Source organism: Aptenodytes forsteri, unplaced genomic scaffold (genome assembly GCF_000699145.1).
Source record: "Aptenodytes forsteri isolate BGI_AS27 unplaced genomic scaffold, ASM69914v1 Scaffold50, whole genome shotgun sequence".
NCBI classification, from domain to species: Eukaryota; Metazoa; Chordata; class Aves; order Sphenisciformes; family Spheniscidae; genus Aptenodytes; species Aptenodytes forsteri.
Window position 1 is genome coordinate 5,592,591 of NW_008795126.1, and position 15,985 is coordinate 5,608,575.

The 15,985-nt window shown below is 39.5% G+C and overlaps 1 protein-coding gene across 1 annotated transcript in view; it reads right to left on the reverse strand.

Moving 5' to 3' along the window:
- VAT1L (vesicle amine transport 1 like) overlaps positions 1 to 15,985 on the reverse strand; it is a 73,255-nt gene that overhangs the window by 34,311 nt on the left and 22,959 nt on the right. The window contains exons 5-8 of the mRNA XM_009277343.1: positions 8,290 to 8,432; positions 4,631 to 4,734; positions 3,356 to 3,411; positions 1,411 to 1,605 (exon numbers count right to left, since the gene is read on the reverse strand). Of these exons, the coding sequence (XP_009275618.1) occupies positions 1,411 to 1,605; positions 3,356 to 3,411; positions 4,631 to 4,734; positions 8,290 to 8,432 (498 nt within the window). The remainder of the gene's footprint in view (positions 1 to 1,410; positions 1,606 to 3,355; positions 3,412 to 4,630; positions 4,735 to 8,289; positions 8,433 to 15,985) is intronic.

A 15,985-nucleotide genomic window follows, 5' to 3' on the forward strand; every position in this document is an offset into this window, starting at 1 on the left:
ATGCCACCGGCTGGTAAAACCCAGAGGTGTTACTGAGTTGCTATCAGTGACGGTGTGGCCTCAGGTAGACATTTTAGAGAAACAGAAGAGATTCCTGGGGAAGTTGTCATTCCTCTCTGTTTTGCTGGAGCCCGTATTGTGCTGGACCACATAAGCGGCATGTTGGGGTACGCTGGGGCAGATGTAGCGATAGCATGAAGAGACATACAGTTCCCACATTAGCACAACCTAAGGCAGTACAGGCCTTGTCATGTAACCTGGCCCAGGCACGTACAAGCCCCAGTGAACATGCAATGCAGCCTGCTCCAAGAACTGTTACAGGCTGTGGAGTCCCACCACGCAACTCAAGATATCTTACCTGTCTCCATCACAATGGTAGTGCTATAATGCCACTTGAATAATGAACATGCTGGGCTCAAAACCCTGCCCATAGGGCATTCAAAATCTTAATAAAATACAATATTATTAACGTATTAAGTCTGATGGTTACTATTTCCTCATGGATGCATAGTAATACCAGCTAATGTGTTCAGACACAGAATTCTGTCGCAGCACCACCTGAATAGCAGCCATACAATGATACAACCACAATCCACATTTGGCAGAGCTCTTACAGATCATGCATCTTAAGTGATGTGTCAGGCTCAGTGCACTTCACAAACACATACAACACAAATATTAATCTGGCGGTGCTACTATAATCATGCTGTTTCTTTATATGTTAATGTCTGTTCACACCTCCAAAAATACTTACTTTCATTTATCAGCATCTTAAGCATAAAGGTCTCAGAAACAGTGCTTTGGTCAAGGGGCTTGTAATTGCCCAGGCTATGATCAGATTAGTTTCTTTAGATGTCTTTAAGGAGAGCTGAGCAATTAGAAGGAAAAAAAGAACCAAAAACCTCACACTCCACAAATGTAACTTACGTTAAAAGTGATTTCTGGTTTGACTGCCTGTGATACATTTTCAGTAACTTCCTGAAAACCTCCAAGCTTCCAAGGTTTGCTAGCACAAATATAACACTGAAACTAAAGCTTATGTATTAGATCTTTTCCTCAGAACAGATTTTAAGTCGTTTTCAACGTCTGCATTTCACGCTGCACTTGTTAGTCACATGTTTCATGCACTTTGGAAACAGAAACAATTTTCTAAGATTGAAAATACTACTAATAAATGTGTTTTTTCAAGAACTTTGCACAAAGTATTTGAAACTCCAGAAATATTTATTAGAGAAATGCGTGGATAACTGGATCATGGAGTTTCTGAATAGCAGGGGCTTTGGAGACGACTTGTGCACAAACTAAAAAGCAGAATACATTAATAACTAGAAAACATTTAAATCTAATTTTACATTTAAGAGTGTATATATTTCAGAAATTTCAAAATGGGGAAAGAAATTTTGCTCCTACCTCTTCCAAAGCCCACAATGAATCAACCACCGGCTTGATCTTCTTATTGTTATATAGATTTAGGAGTTTGTCCATCACACCCTTGATCAGGCCACCTCGATTCTGTTTGAAAAGCAGATTCAGCAGGGAAAATCCAGCAATGACTTTGTTCTCCTCATACAGCTTGATAGGATTTACTTTCTCAACCTGCCACCACTGGAAAGCAATAAACAACAGCAGGGTCAGAAAAACATTTTTCAAGAAATGTACAGGAAAGTTCACAAGAAAACTGTCTGGGCAGATGTGATACGACTCATCTGTCAGATCTGGCAACAGCCAAGAGAAGCAGTAAGGATTTTATTTAAGGAAGAGGCAAAAAAGTATGCAGCTGACTGACACGCGGAAATAAAACACAGACTTGTGTTGCGTGAGATTAGGGTGTTAGAAGAATGGTGAACAGATCTGGTTTTAGGACGTGGGTCTAGGAGCAAGGAATTTGGACCTCCCATCTTACTTCTGCTATCCTTCTTTGTTATCTCAAGAGAGCCGTGCAAGCTTCCCAAATGTTTGCAAGCAACTCTTGACTGTTACTCTTCTCTCAGAAACAAGGAAACCATGCACTGCTTATCAGCTTCCATTTACTTTTCACCCATGATTATGTTTGTGGTATTTGAGCAAGCCTCATAATATCTAACGAAATTATTTTATCTCATTTAGCCCAAGTGCATCCTTGAGACTGAGATCCCACTTCCTAGCAGGTTTTATTTGAATGGGTCAATTTTTAATTAAAATTTTCATACAATTTTGATGAGTTAATTTTGCAGTATAATTACATAAAGAAACTAGTTACACTTTTATACAAAATTTGATATGCTATTTTTTATTAATTCAATTTATTCATATTTATTCCGTCAATAAATACTAGTACTATCTGAAAAACATTTCAGTTGAAATTGATTTCGTTGGGCCAACCCACCCTACAAATTATACGCATCTGGGTATGTTTATATTAACAGTAAAAAGGCTGCATAGTAAAGATCATCTTGTTTTCACTCACAAATGCATGACAATAACAAAGATTGTGCCACTACAGCCATTAAGAAAATGCAGGAGGCAAAGAATAGCTTCTTGCTACAGTCTTTGATTTATCCTGTTTTCAACTACATAGAGACTTTTGAAGCTAATTTCTCCTGGGAAGGGGTTGTTGCTGGAAGCTGTAAATGAGCTCTTGGCAGAAAGATCATGTGATAGATCTTCAGTCAAGACTTCTCCCTCTGTTTTTCTTGTCTGAAGGAACCCCTTTCACTCCCGGTTAGCTTATTTCTCGCTAGCAGTTTATTTGATATATTTGTCCCTTTTCCGGTCTCTAGGATTTCTGAGCAGATTTTTGTTGTTGTAGTAAGCTGAAGAAAAAAATTTAACATTTGAGTTTTGGATTTGCTGACATCATCGATTAGGAAACAAATGCAGCATCATCATCTCTTTGATGTCATTTGAAATGAACACGGAGAACTGAAAAATGCATTTCTGTATGGAACTAACTTCTGAAAAGCTGGAAATGACTGGACACAAGCCCCATCTCAAGAGCTGTATCTCCTTTAATTCACTGCACTGTCCTGCCAGTGTTTTCAGATAAGAGGACCCTACAGGGTACAGTTATCCATATCCATGGATATGATATTCTGCCATAAATAAATAATGCAGTCTAACTTTAAACTTAGCTGTATGAGAGAGATATGTCTGATAGCTAACAATTTAAATATGCATTGCACGCAGATCTAATTCCTGTCTAGCTGTCGGATCAAAAGAAAACATGTCAGACCACATTGCAGTGACAAAAACGCTCTCTTTAGCAACATCAGAAGTAAGAACTTAGTAGAGATAAATGAGAACGATAAAGATGAAAATACTGCAGAAAAGGATGAAGTTAGAGGAAAGAGGAGAATCACAGCACTGGGACACTTACTGATTTTGCAAAACTGAAGAAGCTTTTTGTCTCCCCAGTAACCATGTTAGATGAACCTGTAAAAGATGAGTACATTCACACGCAACTTATTACGTGCCGACAAGCAGGCCATTTATTATATGTAATATAATTTCCATGATTCATATTTAAGAAAAAAAAAATCCCCAGGTTTAAAAGGGATTAGTAGACATCCTTATACTTTGGGAATAAATAACAAAGAGACCAAGGTGACTGAGCCCTACAAGTTTATAGGTATTCTGAGATGACAAAAACAATCTCTCAAATCTTCCAAAACCAGGAACAGGATAAGTGCTACTAGGCACCTTGACACCAAAACTCTCGTTCTCTGCAGTAGAATACCATTTGTCTCTGACACACTTTTATTTAGCAGCGATCACCACGCAGGTGTCCTTTCTCTGTATCTGTAAAGATACATTTATCTGATGAACACGCATGCATTGTACGCTACAACCTGTTAACAAACATAATGACAATTCACTGGCAGGGACTTCATTACAAACAGGCAACCAGGTTGGCTTGTACAGGCCAAGCAGATATCTGAGTGACCGTGCGTTCGTTATCGCCACCCTGCTAGCTAGATGAAAGCCCAAGGAAGCAGGTATGCTTATCCATGATGCCACTGCATCTTCCACTGCGATACACACATATTCTTCATTTCAAAAGTTTAGCAATCCCTTCAGCTGTCCTCCTACAGAAGCTTGGCCTGCTTTATCAACACAGAACATGGCAACCTGGCAGAACTGCAGGAAAGACATGTTTACTCGGTATGTGGAGCAGTCCATGCACGTGAATGGAAATTTATGAACAGAAGCCTGGGCTTCAATTCCTCAAAGTCATGTCAAATAAAAACGATAGCATTCTTCTCGAAATCTTCCTCCAAGCTTCCCTCCCACAAGAACTACATTACAGTTTCCTTGGCCACACTGTGATTCCTATGGTGTGTAGAATGAGAGATCCAAGCTTTCTCCTACACTTCTCTCTTATCACCAAATAATGTTTAACAATCCGAAACATATGTTCAGTTTCACTCTTTGATTTTTTAAAATTTTTTTTAAGGGTTTCTTTGTACCTATTGTTTCTCAATAATTTAGTCCATGCTCAGCTTCACTAAAATCCTTGATTGGAAATGGTCAAATTGAGAAAGTATAAGATGGAGGCCTCCAGTTCTGGAAGGAGTGGCCTGGGTGGCTTTAAGAGATTTTAAGCTTTGCTAAGCTTTAGTTTTGAAATACGTACCTGGCTTTTTCCACTCACCATATAAAATGTAAGTCCCAAGTGGTTTGAGAAGACTGAGGCCTTTCCCAGTATTTTCTCCACAAAGACAGTCCAAAACAACATCTACTCCATCTGTCGAGATTCTAAAAAGCAAGAAGGAAATCTCATTTTGCAATAAGCTCTACAGGACTGGTCAGCCAGCATGATACAGGCTGATTGTTAAAATAATACTAACGTTTCCCAGGTACTTTAGAAAGGACTGTAAGGCTGAGGCTTTGACTATGTGAAAACTTTCTCCTCATCAAAAGACAATTCAAACTCATTCAGTGCAGGAATGTGAGTTTATTGGGCTAGCCAACCCACGCCTTTCAGGCTTAGAAGAGTGGGAAACCATTTTGTTCCCCCTTTTTGAGGGCTTTCAGTAAAATTATATTATCAAAAGACAGGTGATAAAGTTCTTTTTAAGTGAATGCAAATGTCAGAGAATGTCTTTTTTTTTGGTCAATGAATGTCATAGAGAAAAAGGACATTTTTGTTATTCCCATCTTATATTCTTTTTCTGAATTTGTAAGTAAACAGATGTCCTTGTAAAGTTAGAGTCTTCTGTTTCAGACTTTGTACCAACCAGACGTCAGCACAGAGTTAAATCAAGCATAAAGAGAAGCCACCAAGAGCTAGAAACCCAGCTCCCAGGATACAATCAGGCCACATTATAGAAAGCAGAAAGTGTTTATACTGTTTCAATAAATAGTTTGCATATTTATAGTTTTCCAGTAAATAGCTTTGTGACTGCTCTGTCAATATGATGCTGAAGAAGAAAAGAAATACACCCAAATATCCTGATTTAGTTCTTTTTTTCTGGCAAAACACCAGCCTGCAAAATCCTATCACTAGTTTGATCTAAGTCTAATATCCTACCTCCTAACCAAGTACACAGCCCAAGCAGTACTAAATTCTTGATTAATACTCTTAAGCAATTACGCAAATAACTGGTGCAGACACTACAAGAAAATTGCAACCTGGAGACTATCAAAGGTTTAAGGGGCAGTCAACAGCATTTAATCCCCAGGAACATCAATTAGCTCCCGATGACCATGCCTTCTGCAGGGGTATAACTGCAATTAGAAGTCAGGAAAGAGGTAAAGCTTTATGGCTTGTAATGCATCCTTCTGTTTCCTCACAAAACAAGGGTGATACTCAGACATCCACTGGTTACAAACAGCAACAAAACTGGACCACTTTACTCTTTGTTACTGCTGCCGTATGTGGGGTAATAAATGGTTTATATTCAGGCCACTGGATGAGCTTTCACTGTAAATGAATAATGACTTTGCAATCGAAAAGCTTTCGGTGGCTTCCATGATTGAACTGATTCCTCATCCCTTAGGAACATTTCCACATTCATACCACCTCTGGGGTTTTGTTTGTTTGTTTGTTCATTTGTTTGGGGTTTTGGTGTTTTGGTTTTTTTGTTGGACTTTGCTCCCTGATGAAAGCTCTTCCCTGCAATACCCCAGTCACCTCCTCTTCCCTGCAATACCCCAGTCACCTGCAATAAGGCAGGTTCCTACCACTATCCTTTCTCAACCATGGGCCCACCCTTTCCTGCTCAGAACCTCTCAACAAATGAAGAGCCTTCCCTTTTCCTTAGGACTCCCCCGACCCAGTGTGCAGCAGGCAAATGCAGACTAGCTGTCTTCCCTGCTGGCCAGCAAAACATTTTAAGCAGAACATAGTATACAGCTAATATCCAGCAAACCAAACAAGTACACTGTTCCCCCCACTGCCTCTTTTAAAAGATAATCTCTCTTTATAGCATTCTCAGAATTACCCCTGTACTTTTTTTTTTTTATTTTTTCAATGCAAAGTGAAAATACACGGATCTGAGCAACAAATCAGAGTCTTGGCATATTCTACAGGGTGCTGATTCTGACTTTTAAACAGGACTATCAATTGTGCTAGTACTACACACCTCTATACCAGAAAAGAAGCACAAACTAGCTTGTTGCATCTACATTTTAATCTTTTGTACCCACTGGGTCTCTGCCTCACTGCTCTATTGTGAGGTGAAAAAGTATGTGAAAATGCAGGATCACCAAAAGGGATTTTAACAGATTTAATGGAGCAGAATTCCACCCCTTCATAACCAGGTCTCCTTTTGATTTCAGTAGTTACAGTCTGTTACACAGAGTCAGGGGTGGTGTCAGGGAACTGTCCCAAAAAGAACTGTCCTGATGAAAGGCAGAAGCAGCCAACGTTATCTGCAATCAAAGTTATCAGAAGTTAAAGGGGCTTTATTCCTTTTTTTAAGCACTGATTTCTGTTGTATCTGCTCCCACATCACATACCCATTTAGATCAGATCTTCTGTAGCCCCTGCCATGAGTTAGGATTAAGGTTGGTGCTGAACTCTGGTTAATGTTTTCAAGTGTTCTTTCTTGCTGAATCAATGTTTGTAAAGTGGGGATTGCTAGAATTCAGTCTTCATCTCACTACAGAAATTTTCCAGGGGCAGCAAAACACTTAGGTATGTATACTTCCCCAAGAGAAAGGCTATCAAAGGGCTGAAGAGATGTGCTGCAATTCTTCTGAGCTGTAAGAAAATGGTAGGGGTGTCATCTGCTGGACAAGTCCTGTCTTTTTTGGTGAAACTTCCCATACGGAAAAATTTTCCTTTGATATACAAAATCCTTTGTGATGGATCGTTTCAAATGTTCTCTTAAGCCCTTGGGAGTGCTCCAGAAACAGTAGCAAGACATCCTGCTTTCTCCTCCAACACCAGTCTGGATTGCTAACGGCTCAGACCAAAGTCTGCTATATACCAAAGGCCCTCTTTGAGGGCCAGTAACCCTCATGCTAAGAGACCTTCCGAGAGTTTGCATGTCACTCTGAGGAGTGCGTAAGTTTGACAGGAAGCCTGTCAACTGTATTACCTTGGGGTGCCCTTTTGGGAAACCTCTTGTTTTATGCCCAGCTACATAATCTAGTATTTTGACAGACACAAGATGAAGGGAAAACATTATTCTTACCTGTCTGACAAGTAAAATCAAAAAGACATTTTTTACTAAGATTTTCTTACCAATTCTAAAGTTTTGCTACCTGTATCAACATCAATATCTAAAAACAGTTAGACAATTTGGAAAACAAAGTATTTGAAAGCATGTAAATAGAAACACACATGACGACTTCAAAAGGCAACAGGATGATTCTAATCTGAATGCCAACAAACAAAATCTAAGGATCTGAAATTAAAACAGACATCGTATGCTCCGATATCAATCCCTGGCAGAGGATAAAAACCCAGGCAGATAGAAACACACCAGAGAACTCCAAAACCTGGATAACTTACAGATCCACTGAAAATATCTTACTCAGTGCATTACAGTGAGCTACTACATACGCAGATAATAGCAAAGTACATCCTTCTGCTAAGACCTTTATTCTTTTTCACTTAACTTACTCTGCTCGCAACAGATGTCCAAGTACGAACACGGACTAACAAAGCTTATGTTGCGTATAGAGAAATAGGGAGATGCTTGCTATCTTGTCCCTTGTAGTGGACAGATGAGATATCTGGAATAAACTACAGTTCCCAAACTCACAAATGTAATCTCTTCCCATAAATATCATCAGCCCGGTGTCTTTCATAGCATTTTGCTAGATACTATACAACCCTTATGCAGGAAAAGAAAAGATTACCTTTTTACTTCTTGAACATAGTCTGCATTTCTGTCAAACAGGTGAGTTACTGAGTCTTTGATTGCTTCATGTTTGAAAGATGAAGCTGTTCCAAAAACAGTAACATTGGGAATAGTTGAACAGAGCTGAGCAACAGCTTGACCCTGCAAACACATTATTATGTTAGTTCACTGACATGGAAATTGGTTGACAGACTTTGTAGCTGCCAGTTCGCTCATGACACAGCAAAATCCAAGACCAAACATTGGCAAGGACTTCCCAAACTAATTTCTTGCCAGTGCAATGCAGTTCAGCCACAGGAAAAAAATACATTTAAATCAAAAGGACATTCTGAAGACAAAGCAACTGCAGGGGTAAAAGTAACAATGCATCAAAAATTGTATTGGAAAAGAGTTCTTCTTGATCTTTTAACAAAGGTAGTGTAATTTAAGGGAAATGGCATTAATTTACAAGGACCACCAAAAATGATTACTCAAAGAGTGCTAGAGAAATATTTCTCCTTTGCTACTTGCATCCTGTGTGCATTTCCCCCAGAGTCCCTTGAGTAACGTCAGCAGTCCTCTTTGCACTTTGAACAGCACTGACTGCTTCCGCATGTGATTCAAATCCTCTCTGCTCACGGGGAAGGCCTTGCAGCACCTGATGCCAGAACAGAATTTCTGGCAGATAATGTAAAGGTACTCGGCTCCTCTGGTACTCAGATACAGCTTTTATGCTTCAGGTTTTTGCAGTCCTAATACAGAAGGTCTAGTGTAGTCAGTCCCAGGACAGCATGTAGTCTACCATTCCTAAGCAATCACATTTTCTTATGGTTTCAGTGGGAGACAGCAAGTTGGTATAACAAATACTGCATAGTAAAGCAAATCTGGTTTACCTCTTATTAATAACAATAATTATTACTGATTATTCAAAATGCAGGAGTAGCCTTGAGTCACACTAACAGGTCTGCTTTAGGCCAGCGCCCCAACCTCAGAACTGATCAACAGCAAAAGGGATAAAATGGCCTAGAGCACGTATAGGAAAATCATTCTCCTAGTATATCTCTGCTGCATCTGGGCAGGAATCCAGTGGAGTCCATCAGATGCTGTGTCAGTGTTTGGGTAGGACTTGGGACGTTAGAGAATTTGTGCATTTAAATGTCTGTACTTCGACCTTCCAGCTTCAGGCTCCAGAACTTCTCTAAGTTTTAACCTCTAATTTCATGAGGCTGAGAGAAGAAGGGAAGCACTGCATAAATGCTGAGCCATCTAGATTTCAAAAGAGATCCTAACAGGTCATCTTTTTACAACCCTGGGTTTTGCTTTACTCTTAACACACTAACAAACGGAACACAGACTTTTGGTAGCCACATCCTGCCTCCTGTTGTAACCACGTAATTCCACTGGAGCTAGCACGGTTACACGGATACACCCAGAAGCAAGAAATGGCACTGTCATTCTAAAAGTAACGTCTGATGGAATTCAGCAGATTCTTACTTATCTTTACAGCCCAAAGATTGTCATTTGTAAACTGTGTGCATGACCAGTAAAATCATCCATGGATAAACACATTTTCATTCATTCCAACCAGAAACCCTGATTATTAGTATATAAGTATCAGTAATCAGTGCTTGGGTTTTATTTACATTAGAATAATTAGATAACCCTGCATACCCTGGGGGTCTTGGAACCCGCACATATAATGCTGAATGTAATTGCTAGTGACGATCCTCTGAGCTGAACATCGCAAGAGAGGACAATTTTATTATTTAGATATGGTGGCATCCAGGAGTTTCAGTTGTTTCTAGTAGGAGTTTCCTACTGGATTAGTCAGTAAAGAGCTACACAGCAAGGCACAGTCTGTGTGATCCTTTGGACAGGTACCAATAGACATAGAGAAGAGAGCAGGAGAAGGGATGCATTCTCATTCTTTACAGATGAGAAATGGAATAGCACAGCAAATTGAAGAACCTGTCTAACAGCTCAGAGAAACTTATAGCAGGACCCAGGTATGAACGCTGATTCGTAGCATGGTAATCCAATACAAAACATAAATGACTTTTTCTTTCTAAAATCATCCACCATTTTCCTGGGTTGGAATCCCTAGTCTCTTAGAAATCATAGGAAAATCCATTCCTGAGGGTCCTCATCTCACAAGATGTAATGTCTTCTGGGAGCAGAAAAGGTTTCACTCTTCTCATACTTCATTTCTCTATTACTTACCGTCTCATTCTGAAGCGCAGGTTTTAGCCTCCACAAGGCTCCACAAGTATCGTAACATGAAATTACAAGAAAATTAATCTGGATTTTGTGTCTCTCCTTTTCTTAGTCATTTCCACTAGCAATCCTCTTTTCTCACTTTCTGCGTGTCCCAGAAAACCATCACCCACACTGATTTAGATAAGTCAGTATTCTATAATGTATGCTAGTTAAGTGAAATTCTGACATTATTGATCTATTCTCTAATTAGTTTTCTGCATTTTCAATCTTACTTGGGAAGACGAGGGATAATGAGTATATCCTGAATCAAAAACACTGAATGTTTAAAAGGTCAAATATTAGAGTAGAAAATATGTTGATTTTTATCCTGCAGAAGATGATTTAACATTTAACAAATTGACAGTTAGATGAATAGAAGAAATGCACAAAAAACCCAGGATGTGCATAACCTATTTTCCTCCTGACTCAAACTCGTTAGTACACCCCTCCCTCCCCCCATTGAAATACGGTTATCCAAAATCCCAGATCAGAATACTTTCCAGCTTTCTGTAGATACTTAAAGCCTAAAACTGACTCATATGACCAGTACTTTTATGATTGGATGAACAACATCACTGAAGTATTTTGAGGCAATTCCACAAAATATTCTTCTACAGGTTTCTGAAGATCTTAATTTGACGTTGACCCTTACTTATTTTTGTGCAAATTCTTCTTAGTATTCGTATTTCAGAAATCTCGGAATAAAGGCTGATATTGGACCTTTCATGCTTTCCCCACCAAAACAGGAGAACTGAACTCAACCTATGAACTCAAACATTTCACTAATTTCTGTGGAATTCGACTAAGCTCCAAAACAGCACTGTGGCTATGCAAGTCACTCTTAAGTCTCTTTTCTAATCCCTCAAGTCATCTAGCTGCCTCTGGATTAGTAGCTAGTGTTTAGAGGGCTATACATTTTAATTGCAAGTATGGGAGGCCCTGGTGTTCAGAATGTCCATAGTTTGCAAATGAAGTACGGACAAAGGGTTTTGCAGCTGGAAAGAAGAACACCCTCTTCCCAGGGCCATGGGGGGGCAGGCGAGGTATCCACGCAGGCTCCTGTCCCACCACATGCTCTCACCAGGAAGCATCCTTTGATCACGGGGGCATACAAGCCCTGTCCTGTCTTTGGGCTTCCAAAGCCATTCCCCTCCTAAAAACTGCTTTGTGGTAGACAGAGACAAGAGAGCTTTCTGCCTCCTTCCTGCCCGGACAAAACCACATCATCTCTGCTACCAGCTTTCACCATGGAGACCACATGGATATGGAAGCAGGCACCATGTTATCAGAAATAGTGTATGAACTCTAAAACCTTCTGAGAGGGTGTCTAATTAGATAGGCATGATTTAAAAAAAATGAAAATAAAACTCTTCACACATCCAATTTTTCATATACGGTGCAAATTTCTACATATAAGTACAGACTAGACTCTTGCTTCCTGAATCTGGGAAAATTAATAAGTGGCAAAAAATAATTCTCACTTGGACAATTAATTTTACCTTTAACAGGATTTAGCAGTCTTTGAAAAAACTGATCAATTGCTTCACTGAAGGGATAGACATGGTTATGAAATATTCCCTTAAAATGGAATTAATCTCCTTTAAAATATATGTATTTTATATACTACTCATCATGCAGAACTCCACACGGTGAGTCCTCAAAGAAATTAATAACTTGGATTAAAGCATTCTGTGGAAATGAAGCGTCTCCTAATACTGAATTTGGCATAGGAATCTGTCTCTTTAGCTTCAAAGTCTGTTTGATGGATTCCTTTTCAAGGTACCCCGTCAATTTATAAAACCAGTATGTTGAACCTTATCTACACATATGATTATTACAGAATTTATTATAAATGGATATGCTTATAGTAGTTTTAGATCCAGTGAAAAGATTGAGATTTCTTTACATTCCTTTACTTTAAAACCCAACTTTAAACCTGCAGGATTGGAAACTTCTCATACTGAGATAATCACATAAAAGAAAAGAAAAGTAGTTTTTTTAAGAAGTAAATATGAAATAAGACTGTTCTGTGCATTTAAACAATTTCAAAGTAAAAAATAAATGTCACTGACATTTAAAAGTCAACATAGAGAGCACAAATAGAAGAAAACTTACTAATCTAATTAGCTTATTAACACTAACTTAACACTGGATGAAATATAAATAAGGGGTATAAGTTAGTGGATTTCCAAAAGGGTCTGACCTAATGGCACAAGCCAGACCTCAGTCTGATGTGCAAGCTGTATGCTGAATTACAGCAGTTATAGATCAGTATACTTTCAAGAAAGCATCTTTTTTGCTATTATGTAAACTGAGCCCAGCTTTATAGCAGAAGAGAACAAACCATCTAAAAGATACCACCCTGCAAAATGACATCTATTAGAACCAATAGCATCAGTAAGAAATTATCATTTCTAGGATGTATTTTTGCAGCCCAAAGATGCTACAGCAGTTTTTTTAAAAAAAAAAAATCCTTCAGACTTAATCTTGCACAAGAAACCTGTCTGGAACCAAACGTGAGGAGAATCCACATTTCCAAAATGCTTTGATGCCACATAACCGCATCTGAAGGTGGTACGAAGTACACAAACATAGTAAGAAAACGGCAAGAGAAGACATCTAGTAATCTCCTGGCATCAAGGAAAACTTTTCTCTGGTGTTAGGAGAAGTTATATACACAACGCTCCAACTCCTGAAGGTGTCGTCTTTCCAATTACAGCAGAGAAAATTGGAAACCAAACACTAAGGTGAACATTGCAGAGTGGACAAACTGAAACGTGATTCTTGAACGAGCATAAGGCAGCATCTGCTACGCTCAGTGCACCACAAATAAGTTTTGGAGTAGAGGGAGGGGAAGAAAGAGTCACCATGAGATAATGATCTCTCTTACCCTCAAAATCTCTTGTCTTCTGCAACAATTAGCAGGGTGTGTTTTTTCCTACCCCCTTGCAAAATTGTGCAGCTGAGGTGCATCCAAAACTCAGGGCTGAATCTCCATCTGGTATAAATCCTCTACAGTTTAGCGGAGCTACGACAACATACCCCAGCCAAGATCCTCGCCCAGAGGATATAAGCTCTATCTGAAAAGGTAGAACAGCCAAGGAAGAGTTAAGCACTGCCCTTCTGTGACATGACTCAGCAGGGGATTCAGGGAAAGGACACGTCCTCTGGGGAGCGCAGGGCTGAGACAGGCAAAAAGAAAGGCCTTCAGAGACTGCAGCCTGCTTCGGTCAGGGAAATTGCTTTTTGTGTATGACTCGCCAGGCTTCTGTGTTTGATTAACAGATTATGCTCTGAGGCAGTGTCTGGAAATAGACTCAGCCATGGCACCGGGACTGTCCTGAGCTGCTGAGGGAGCACATCCATTGCTTTAGAGGCATTCAGCGGCACAGGGCAGCTCAGCGTCGAGATACCCTGTCTGGCTTTAAGTGAGATAGCTTGGGTACTTAAAGCAGCCTAGACTTGGTTACACAGAGCTCTGTGTGAGCTGATTTATTCCCTTCCTTGGCTGCTGGAGATGAAATAAGAGGAAAGCACTTCATCAAATGCAGAACGGCTATGATCTGCTAATATGAAAATACCAAGTGCAGTCCTGGGAGGTATCAGGTAAAGATTTCAGCGAAGTGGGAAGTATTAATGCCATTGTTCAGTATGCTGGCCAGGACCATCAAAAGAGCGGAGTAAATTCTAATTATTCACATTCAGGGAGGACTGACTCAAGCACAAGAGTGCTATTTAATGTGCTCCTACCTGCTAGGTGCAGACAGACCTAAACTCAATCTACCTATACAATGTTTAAAAGGATCAGGGATGCTGCGAGACCTAGTTTAAAAGGCTCTGGCTTTCATACCAGCTTATTGCTGCCTTGCTGCCAACCAGCTCAGAGCCCAGGAAATGTGTTATATATCTGTCTGGACCAGTGTCTGTAGGATGACCAAGGAAACAGACACCCGACCTTACAAAAAAGGGGTATGAACAAACAACCCTGCTTTCAGCCTGAAAAATACAGGCCAAGGAGAGATTTGATTCTGAGCTTGTTCTAGCCATATACACACATACATCCTACCAAAAAGATCTGAAAGAAGTGCCCCAAGAGGAAAGAATAGCTAATTTTAATTAATGGACAACACCAGTGGAAGAACAAAGATACATTAACTGGCCACAAATAAAGTCTGGAAATTGAGAAAGATTTCTCACCGAGCAAGACAGAGCAGAGAGAATTTGAAGGAATAAAACACATAGGTATTTTTTTAAGAAGAAATTTGATAATTCTCTTGAAAGGGTTCCTATATGCTGCCTGTGATAGCGGGTGACTAGATTTACTAAGGAATGCCAGTTCTTTGTCTGATAAAATATCACCACTTCAGTGATTCAGTTTGGAACACATCCTCAAATATTTGCAATTTATGCAGGGGAGACAATAAAAAAAAGGGTTCCTGCCAAGCAGTAACCAATCCTGCCAGGACGACCTAAATCTGTTGCCAAGTCAGATTTACCCTTCAACTTCAAACATGGGAGCTGCATCTGTAACTTACTCTGCTTGCACTTCCTCCACTGCTGAGCCTGAAAGGGAAGGTCAGATCACAGCTTCAGGATAGCAATCGATGCTCCTGCATGAAAGGCAGCTTAATTTTAGCATCTGTAAGATCAAAATGCTAAAGAATTGGCTAATAATTCTGCCTTGCGTCTGAGGGGTTAAGTGATGAAATTGAAGTGTTTATACAATCTTGGTAAATGACCAAAGTTTTGTGCTCAAAATATTCAGAATAGGAAGTACATAAAGAGCAAACAAATAAGTAAATGGGCATAATGGCTGTCTCTCACAAATCTAAATCCCTGAAAGAATTCATTTTCCAGGTAGATACCATAGAGAGAGACTGGATTTATTAAAGCTAGAAGAGAAGAGCCTAAGTTTCTTTGCTTTTGGTTTTTGTTTGTTTGTTTTTAATACAACAGTCCTGTATTTATATTAATTCAGCTAATCCAGGATACAGTTTACAAGTTTACATTAATAATTTTAAAAGCAACTTTATAATCTCATACAAGCCTGTGCTATGACTTGCACTGAATGCACTGACTTAGAGAGTCTTCATTTTAAAGAACTAATTGCTTCATACAGCAGATCAGTCCCAGCAGGGTACGTGCTAGTGCTCAGTTTTCTCAGTGTATTTTCTTCAGTCACCACCTTGCTTCACTTGAAGGGAAAAAAAAAAAAAAAAAAAAAGAGAGACATGGGAGTGCATTTGTGAAGGGAGCTACTCTACCATTGTCTTACAGTCATTTCAAACATTAATTACAGCATTTTACAGTTAAGATAAGCCAATATATGTCCTATGGTAAGTCATATGTTCTTGCAAACTCATATTTCTGAGCATTAATTTCTATGTATGCATAATAGGAAGTTTCTGAAGTTCAGCGTTGTCGTGGTTTAACCTCAGCTGGCAACAAGCCCCACCCAG